Here is a 9,723-nt window from a genome sequence, read left to right on the forward strand (position 1 = left end):
CTCCGCATCGCTGTTTTCTCCTCCCCTCTCTCTCCTCGAGCCGCATCCCACCTGCCTGCCTGCCCGGGGGGTCCTGCAGCGGCCGCCAATCCCGCCCCATCCAATCTCCCTGCCCGACCCCTCCGCCGCCCTGATCTCGTCGCCGTCCGAGGGGCAGCGCTCCGGGTGCCGCAGTGCCTGCCCTCGCCGGCGTTCGTCTCCGTCGCCCGGTTCCGCCCGCCCGCTCGCTGCGGCCGTGTCGGCGACCTGCGACGGCGGCGGGGGCGAGCCGCGGGAACACGCGCGTCGGCGATGGCCACGGCCTGAGGTGCGATTCCTGCCTGCCCCACGCGCCGCCGGCGTACTCTGCCCTTATTGTTTACTGTTGCCACAAATACGGTTATATTTCCTCTTCGTCGATTTTTTTTTCACGATTCTGTTTGTTGTAATGGCCGGTGACGAATAGTCGGTAGGATTGGCGGTCATTGGTTAGTGCAGCCCAAAGCGAGTTTCAGTGGATCGACGACATCGGTGACGACAAAACCGATCAGATTTGCGGTAGTGCTATTTACAGTTGGCGTTAGTTTTTAATCCACCGCGCTTTTTGCTACTCAACTACTAGATCTTATTAACTGCTCAATACCCTTGTAAGCTATGGATATCCCTATCAAACCGATAATTTTGCGTATGCTCGCTACCTCGCTGCTGTACCAAATTGGTAGACGCCATTAAATGAATTCAACAATGATCCAGAAGCTGTGCATATCTGTTTATCTACTCCGAGACCAACTTGGGATGCCATTTCTTATTTTCAGCTGCAAAAAACACACATAGATATGAGGGGTGTTAGCCCAGATTTAATTTATGTTCCAGTACGATTTTCTGGATTTGTTTTGTGTTTCTTTGTGTTGGTATCGTGGAATGGTTTCAGGGTGAATGGATGGGTCCTGTCTTGTTTGATTTTGCGAAGTGTTGGAGGACCGATGCTTTACTAGTTCCAGGATAATAATTGTTTTGTGTAAGACTGGAATCGTTCCACATATTTGCCTATGTATGTTGAAGGGTCCATTTTAGATATTTGCGGGTTATGAGCCTTTTCTCCACAAAATAAAAAAAATCTTTTGGTATGGTGGACTGAGTTAGATTTTGGGTCGAATCCATTCTCCAATGACAAGGTACAATGAAATGTTACTGATACATCCTCGCAGGTTGTTGCCTTAGTTGTGAATAATCTAGGTCAATATGTACTAACATGTTTAGCTTCAAATCATATAATTGAGATTGTTTTTTACTCGTCTGATGTTAAATTTGGATTAAGTTTAATATTTTGGTCATGTTATTCATATGACTAGTCAGTAATCTTCTGTTTATTCCCTGCTGTTTTGTTATTCTGTATTCACTATGGACCATTTTGCCAAACTTCTAATGTCTGTGTTGGTAAGTTTTTTTTTGCTGGTTTGGAAACATATATTCATATGCGACCTTTTTTGATTGATTGAGCTGATTGATGTTTGTGGAGTTCTCTTACAAGTTTGATTTTTATGACAAATGCAAAATTCCTGATATACATGGATGCCACTTTCAGTTATACCTGAGTTCGCATATCTAGAATGGTTCTCGTACTCTTTATCTGTGTAGAATCCCTGCTGACATAACTTTGATCTGTTGCAGATTGAGGATGCGCACAGAGGGTTTGGACTCTTGTGTATAGGCTCCCTCGCTGTTGAAATATTGTTGTAGATTCTGACGGAATGTTGGAGGGTCAATCTTGCCTGATCTCGAGGTCACTGCCCAGCTCCTGCGAACAGGAATCCAGATTAGCTTATATGACTTACCACCTCCTCGAGATCACGAGGACTAAGCGCCCATCTGGGGTCCTGGCTATTGAGCATGATGGAATTGCTGTGGCGGCAGTGCTGGCAAAGCGGGCTAAGTCTGAGGATAACCATGATGCTGTGCCGGTAGACTGTCAAGGTGGTAATCAGGGCTATTCTGATTCAAGCACACTGATAAGTTCTATTGGCAGAGATAATTCAATCAATTGCCTAGCCCGTTGTTCTCGGTCTGATTATGGCTCCATTGCATCACTGAGCCGGAACTTCCGTTCCCTTGTCCGTGATGGTGGTCTGTACAGAGAACGGCGGAGGTTAGGGATTGCAGAACATTGGGTATATTTCTCCTGCAATGTGCAGGAGTGGGAGGCATATGACCCATACCGTGAACGGTGGATGACGCTCCCAAGGATGCCACCTAATGAGTGTTTCATGTGCTCAGACAAGGAGTCACTAGCTGTGGGCACTGAACTTCTGGTGTTTGGCAAGGAGATTCTATCACATATTGTTCTTAGCTATAGCATTCTGACCAACTCATGGTCAAGAGGTGTTGAAATGAATGCCCCTAGATGTTTGTTTGGTTCGGCTAGTTTTGGAGAGAAGGCAATTATAGCTGGTGGCATGGATTCTTTTGGGAGTGTGCTTAGTTCTGCTGAGCTGTACAACTCTGAAACTAAAAGTTGGATTACACTTCCAAGCATGAACAAGCGTCGGAGAATGTGTTCTGGAGTCTTCATGGATGGCAAGTTTTATGTTATTGGTGGAATGGCCAGTAACACGGAGGTGCTGACATGCGGTGAAGAGTATGATTTAGAGAAGGGCACCTGGAGGTTGATAGAGAACATGTCCGAGGGGCTCAATGGTGCCAGTGGTGCTCCTCCCCTTGTTGCTGTAGTTGACAATGAGCTATATGCGGCTCAATATGCAGGAAAACTAGTAAGGAAGTATAATAAAAGTGATAACACATGGACAACTCTTGGGGAGTTACCAGAGCGCCCAGAAGCTGTGAATGGCTGGGGCATTGCATTCCGAGGATGTGGAGAGCGGCTCCTGGTGATTGGTGGACCAAGAGTGCTGGGAGGCGGGATGATTGAACTCCATTCGTGGATCCCAAGGGAGGGCCCCTTGCAATGGAACATGATCGGAAGCAAACCTTCTGGCAACTTTGTTTATAACTGTGCTGTCATGGGGTGCTGATTTCGGTGCCACCCACCCGTCGAACATACTTGTCAACAAGAAAGATTTGTGATATTGGTTTCGCAAATGCGCATAAAAGCACTGATTCTGCCTGATTGGTAATCTCTGCCTTCTTTTTTTCCTTCTCCTCTGGACATTTCAGATTTTACTCGATGTTCAATAGAGTAGTCAGTCACATCCTTGCTTGTATTCGTTAACAGTTGGGTCTCTGTTTTCCGTGCATTTGGTTTCCAGTTGGGAATTTGTACCTGGTCTGGTCTGGCCCGTATACTCTGTCGAACTCAGAATTCCCTGAGATGGATGCATCTAGGTGACAAACTGTAATTGATGTAGCCTTGCATCTGGACAAAATTGTATTGGACTCTGCATTGTCCCAGCTTCATAGTGCTCATGTGCAAATGCCTCTTAACAGAAACAACACTAGTTATAAATGTATCATGACATGGTTTACATTTCCTTGGACCGCTCGTTGACATATGCTGTATTCAAGAACCAATCATACGTTTGCAAAATATTCAACCTGGCGCTGCTTCATCGTTACGTAATATACTTTGTTGACACCATAACCACCCATATGTAACTTTGCACTACTGGTTGCGCTTTTCCCCGAATCCTAGCGCTAGGTCAAATCGACATTGGGCATAATTAAAGTTCCTTGAAGGATGCTCAACCATTTCAGATGAAACATCAAAACACACGGAGCACTGTTCGGGCAAACAAAGTCGATATTTTGCACCGAGCTGTCCGTGTCTCTAGTAGCATGGGCACTTCGATGCGAGCCCTGGTGACACTTGATGCTGCTGCCGGGTGGAGGAGCTCCTCCGAAGTCGCTCCGCTTTACGTCTCAGCGCGCTCGGGATTCCACGCTAACTAACTAGGCTCCGCTTAGCCTATTGGGGATATTGTTATCATCTAGGGTGGGCAGGTGCCCACTTCTATATTAAGAGAGAAAAGAATCCGAGAGACGACAAGCGCGGGGGCTAATCAGTGTGGATCGCTGTCCGCTCCGTGCTTTAACGTCGTGGAAATCGGAAAAAAGGGCCACGCTTCGCTGTCGAGTTGTTGCGTGCATCCTGTGCGATTAGGCTTGTTTCCGCCGATCATCTCGCCGCATTATCCCCTGCGGCACTGTGTTTTCTGTGGTGGCTTGGGATGAATGTTTTCGTTCGGTCGTGATGGGATTGCCCTCTTTTTCGTTCATCCTGATGGGATTCTTGTCGGGTTGCCCTCTTTTTTAGTTTTATTATTAGGCCTTTGGCTGGTAGATTTGAGAATCTTGTTTATCAAGTGGCTAGGATTGGCTGATGGATCTGAGAATTTTCTTTGTCAATTGGCTAGGGTATCTATGGCACCCTCCTGTAGAAGATTAGGAAAAATATCTGGCAGACACTCAGTCAGACGTCATCTAGAACTGTTAGAAGGGAGAGAGGGATTTGATGGAATAGTTCGTTGTATTGCTTGAGCCTCATGGGTATATATATATAGGAGTACAATCATCTACTTGGAATACAAGACAAGCCAGAACAAATCCTAGTCTATCTTGTCTTTCCTAATAAACATTATACTCAACATCCCCCCCGCAGTCACAACGGTAGCGACGCAGACGGTGAGGCTGAAGAAGAATCTGAAGGCAAGCCGACGGACACCCCCCACAGTCGTAACGGTCGACGCATCGCATAAGTCGTGACTGGAGTGGAAACCGACGAGGTTGCTCAAGCAGGTGGTAGCCCTTTGTGCCGTTTGTCGATGTAGCCGAGAGCGTGTGTGGTGGAGCCGTGATCGAGGTAGCCGTGCGAAGAAGGCCGTGGTCGATGTCGAGTCGGGGTGGCCGGTGTTGAGGAAGTCGCCGTGGAGCCGCGGGCGCAAGGGGGCGCCGAGTTAGCATGGGCGCAGTGGTGTCGAAGTAGTGCTGCGCCGGAGAGGAGATGTTGTTGACGACGCGTCGCGGCGGGATTGCCAAGCCCGGGGACACATCGTAGACGAAGGCACGCACCGGTGTTGCCAGCGCCGGGCATGCGTAGACGGACGAAGACGAAGTTGACGAAGCGCCGAACCAGGCTTGCCAGGCCCGGGGACACGTCGTGGACGAAGGCACGCGGCGGTGTTGCCAGCACCAGGCATGCGGAGACTAGGACCTGCACGAGCTGTACGCCATGTCGAAGAAGTCGGAGGGCCAACAGAGAAGAACTCGACGACGGTTCCGGCGTCCATCGACGCGGGGCCAATGTCACCAACGGTGGTCGGAGTAGACAAAGTGGTCGGGGTAGATGACGGCGACGCTGACGACGGGCTGGTGCTGGATGAAGACGAAGGAGGTGGACGGGCAACTGCGGCGGCTACAGGGTAGCGGCGTCGGCGGCCAAAAAAAGCGGCGGCGGCGGCTTGACGGCGGCGACAGCTTGATTAGGAGCGCGGCGGCGATGCTCGAAGTAGGCGGAAAACCCTGACAACGTGACGAAGACCGGCGCGGACGATGGCGTACCCACGCCAAGGGAGACGGCGCGGCGCATACCACGGGAGGTCATCGCGCGGTGACGGCGGAGTGGACCGCGGGCCGCGGCGCTACAGCCCGAAGGGGCGACGCAGTGGCGGCGGGCAGGTCGGGGGCGACGACGGTAAGACCTCGGGGTGGCTGCGGAGACCGCGGGCCGCGGCGCGATAACCCGTGGGGGCGGCCTCGGGACGGCTGCGTGGTCCGCGTGCCACGCTCGCTACGGCTCGACAGGGCGACGCAGCGGCGGCGCGAGGGTTGGTGCGGCCACGGGGACGACCAGGAGCGGATGGCCTCGGGGCGGCGGTGGACCGCGGGCCGCGGCACTACGGCCCGAAGGGGCGACGCAGCGGTGACGCAGGTCGGTGCAGCCGGGAGAAGAACAACGGGGCGGCGGCGCTGCGGCCCGACGGGGCGACGCGGCGGCAGCCCGATGCTCGATCTGTGGAGAGGCGCGCTGAACTCGGGGACGATCTTCACGGGACCAGCGGAGGCGCGCGTGACCGACGGGCCAGGTCGGTCGCGCGATGTAGATGAGGCGGATCGCGGCGGCGAGCGGGTGATCAAGCCGATCGCGCGCGAGGTCGGGGACGCCGCTCGGCGGAGGCGTGGTGGCGGCGGAGTCCGAGATGAAGCCGGCGGCGGCGGGCGGCAGGGCGGCTATGATTGGCCGCCGCATGGCGCGAGGCCGTCGGGTCGGGGTGATGCAGGAGTCCCGGTCGGAGCAGGGCGGTGACGGCCAGCGTAGATCGAAGGGCGGGCCGTCGCGCGAACGACGGCGGTGAAGGGCCGCCGCATGATGCGAGGCCGCCGAGTCGGGGCGACTGGCGGGCCGATGCGCGGACGACGCGCGAGGCCGCCGCGTCGGGGCGATCGACGGGCAGACGCACAGACGACGCGCGAGGCCGCCGGGTCGGTGAAGAAGCTGGCCAATCGCGCCGGTGTTGGAGTAGAGGCGCACGGGGTCGATGGCGGCGGTGGGAGACGCAAACCGGATTACATAGACTGAAAAACCAAAAAGTAGACGCCGAACAAAGCGACTGGCGAGAGAGAGAAAACCCGGATCAAAGGATCGGGGAAAAGACTCTCTAGGGCAGCCGGTCAACACGACCGGCGCACGGGGTCGATGGCGGCGGTGGGCGACGCAAACCGGATCACATAGACTGAAAAACCAAAAAGTAGACGCCGAACAAAGCGACTGGCGAGAGAGAGAAAACCCGGATCAAAGGATCGGGGAAAAGACTCTCTAGGGCAGCCGGTCAACACGATCGGCGGACGAACCCTAGGTACGGGCGGCGGTCATGGAGGTCGATCGCCCCGGGGGCGGCGCGCAGGTGTGGAAGCGGCGACGGCTAGGGTTTAGGATCGACTTGCGATAGATACCATGTTAGAAGGGAGAGAGGGATTTGGTGGAATAGTTCGATACCATGTTAGAAGGGAGAGAGGGATTTGGTGAAATAGTTCGTTGTATTGCTTGAGCCTCATGGGCATATATATAGGAGTACAATCATCTACTTGAAGTACAAGACAAGTCAGAACAAATACTAGTCTATCTTGTCTTTCCTAATAAACATTATACTCAACAAGAACACCTACTCTATCTAAACGTGAATGTTAGGAAGGAAGTCACGCGAGAGCCTTTGCCTCCGCAGATTTCATGTCTTGGATAAGGTCTAGAGTATGTACTATGGCAGTAGTATTTGCTCGCTCCGAGTTTTCAACGGCCCAGAGCAGAGCAGACGAGAGAATGGTGTAATCTGATTCTTTTCTGGTTTCTCTAGGCAGCCACATTTGTTGTTCCTCAGTTATCTGCTTCGTCAGCTTCGCCATCAGGTTTCTCTAATCCAATCATTGTGTTCACCGCTAAACCGGATGATGATTGGCAAATTGATCATGGTCTGATGGCGTTGGTTATCCCGTCGATTTCTTGGTATTCCGGCGACGCTGCGGTTGTTGCATCATGCACCCCTGTTATCTGAGGACAAACTACGCGACGCCAGGGCGGGCTGAGCTCGTAGGCCACCTCTCGCTCTGCTTCTTTTTTATTAGAGCAAAGCAGGCCCGGTTTTGTTTCTTGATAATCCATTAAACAAATGGAGAAACGGTTCCGGCAGAAGGACAGCGAGATATATATGCCTATACGCCTGCCTATACGTGCGCTGAGGGCAGGGTGGTTGTTGATCTGAAATCAGACTGCCGACCGACGATTGGGTCGAGGGAGTCCAGCTGCATGCAGTTTCCTTGCTATCTTCTACCGTCCTCGCGGTACGGCGGTGCAGCCTGCAGGCACCCGTGGGCACTTGGTCCAGTTGAGAAGGCGAGTAGAGCCAGCCGCCCTTTCAGCCGGCACAAGGATACGCAAGGTGGCGGCGAGCGAGTGACAGCTGGGTGAACCGTGAGCCCGTGAACGTACCCTGCCAACGCCAACGTATGAAGGATGCTTCGTGCTGGCAGCAAAGATACGCGCGGGTTTTGCATGCACGGCCACAGCCCCACACCCACGGCCACACGCTAACTTCACCGCGCGATCCCATCTTGTCCGGGTGCGTTCGTTTGAGGTAAAACGGACGAATAGCGCGGCCCAACGCGCGTCCGGCCCAAAGTTGCGCTCGGTTTAGGGTGAAACGGACGTGCGCGGACGGCCACGACGCACGCCCTTGTCCCCCCCCCCCCGCCCCCCGTGGCCTGCCTGTCGGGGACACTAGCAGTCCCTTCCTCCCAACGCTTCGACCCTCTCTCTCCCGCCCCGCCGCCGGCGCCGCCGCTATTCTCCGTCTGCCTCCTCACCGCCAGCCCCCAACCGTCCATACCAGACCACGTGTAGACATGGCCACCACCATGCCCGCGCTTTCGCCGTAGTTTTGGCCATCGATCGGAGGAGGTTTGGCCGTCGCCGTCTTTGCCGGTGGCAGAGGAGACACGACTGCCGGCGACGTACCACGGCGGCGGCGGCAGCTTCCGACGGCTCCAGAGCGGCCAGTAGCCGGCCGGCAACCACCCCTGCTGCGTCGAGGTGATCATCGCGGCCTCTTCGCCACCACGATCGCAAGGTATTCGACATTTTGCCCACAAAAGTATGGACAGTGGAGACGAGTTTTTCTTCCACCACTTCCTTTGTTCATCGGACGATTCGTCGTCGGATGATGAATATCTTGTGGTGGCTGCACTGGTCGTTCACGACCACATTCAACGACAGCTTCCTCGGTACAGGGGGTCAATCCCTGGCCGTGCTCCCAACCTGAAGCGCAACAGGGAGAGAGGCCACGCTCTGCTCTATGCCGATTACTTTCCAACAAACCGCTCTTCAAGCCGGATAAATTTTGTCGCCGTTTTCGAATGGCAAGGCATGTGTTCAATCGTATCCGAGAGGGAGTGGTTGCTCATGACCCATACTTCGAGTGCAAGACGGATGCCCTTGGCAAGCTTGGGTTCTCCTCTTACCAGAAATGCACCACGGCAGTCCGCATGCTTGCGTATGGAATTCCAGGCGATCCGGTGGATGAGTACGTGCGTATGAGTGAGACAACATGTCTGATGTCAATGTACAAGTTCCGCCAGGCTGTGATCGAGGTGTTTGGCCCAGAGTACTTGAGGCAGTCAACTGCCGCTGATACAGAGAGATTGTTGGCGACCAACACAGCTAGAGGCTTTCCAGGCATACTTGGCAACATAGATTGTATGCACTGGGAGTGGAAGAACTGTCCATTTGCTTGGCAGGGCCAGTACAAGGGGCATGTCAGCGAGTGCACTGTCATATTAGAAGCGGTGGCATCGCAGGATCTTTGGATATGACATTCTTTCTTCGGCATGGCAGGTTCTCACAATGATATCAACGTGCTGCAACATTCTCCAGTCTTCGCGAGGCTTGCAGAAGGCCGCTCCCCACCTGTCAACTTTGAGATCAACGGCCACCAGTACAACAAAGGATACTATCTAGCTGATGGTATATATCCTCAGTGGTCAACTTTTGTGAAGACAATCTCGAAGCCCCAAGGTGAGAACAGAAAGAGATTTGCCCAAATGCAAGAGAGTGCTAGAAAGGATGTGGAACGTGCTTTTGGTGTGCTTCAATCCCGATGGGGCATCGTTCAATACCCTGCACTGTCATGGGATGAAATGAAGATTTGGGAGGTGATGACTGCTTGTGTGATCATGCACAACATGATCGTCGAGGACGAGCGTGATGACAGTATCTTCGACCAATGATTTGATTTTCAAGGTGAC

At 53.5% G+C, this 9,723-nt stretch overlaps 1 protein-coding gene across 1 annotated transcript; it reads left to right on the top strand.

Annotated features, from left to right (window-relative positions):
* Positions 1 to 6: 6 nt before the first annotated feature.
* Positions 7 to 3,423, top strand: LOC119325775 (F-box/kelch-repeat protein At1g74510-like). Its single transcript, XM_037599501.1, has 2 exons — positions 7 to 307; positions 1,651 to 3,423. Exon 2 carries the CDS (start codon positions 1,731 to 1,733, stop codon positions 3,006 to 3,008), a length of 1,278 nt encoding a protein of 425 aa, XP_037455398.1. The 5' UTR covers positions 7 to 307; positions 1,651 to 1,730; the 3' UTR covers positions 3,009 to 3,423.
* Positions 3,424 to 9,723: the final 6,300 nt, after the last annotated feature.

This window comes from Triticum dicoccoides, chromosome 6B (genome assembly GCF_002162155.2).
Source record: "Triticum dicoccoides isolate Atlit2015 ecotype Zavitan chromosome 6B, WEW_v2.0, whole genome shotgun sequence".
Lineage (NCBI taxonomy): Eukaryota > Viridiplantae > Streptophyta > Magnoliopsida > Poales > Poaceae > Triticum > Triticum dicoccoides.

Excerpts from the sequence above, each read along its gene's own strand:
- LOC119325775 (XM_037599501.1), top strand. The coding sequence starts at position 1,731 with ATGTTGGAGGGTCAATCTTGCCTGATCTCGAGGTCACTGCCCAGCTCC.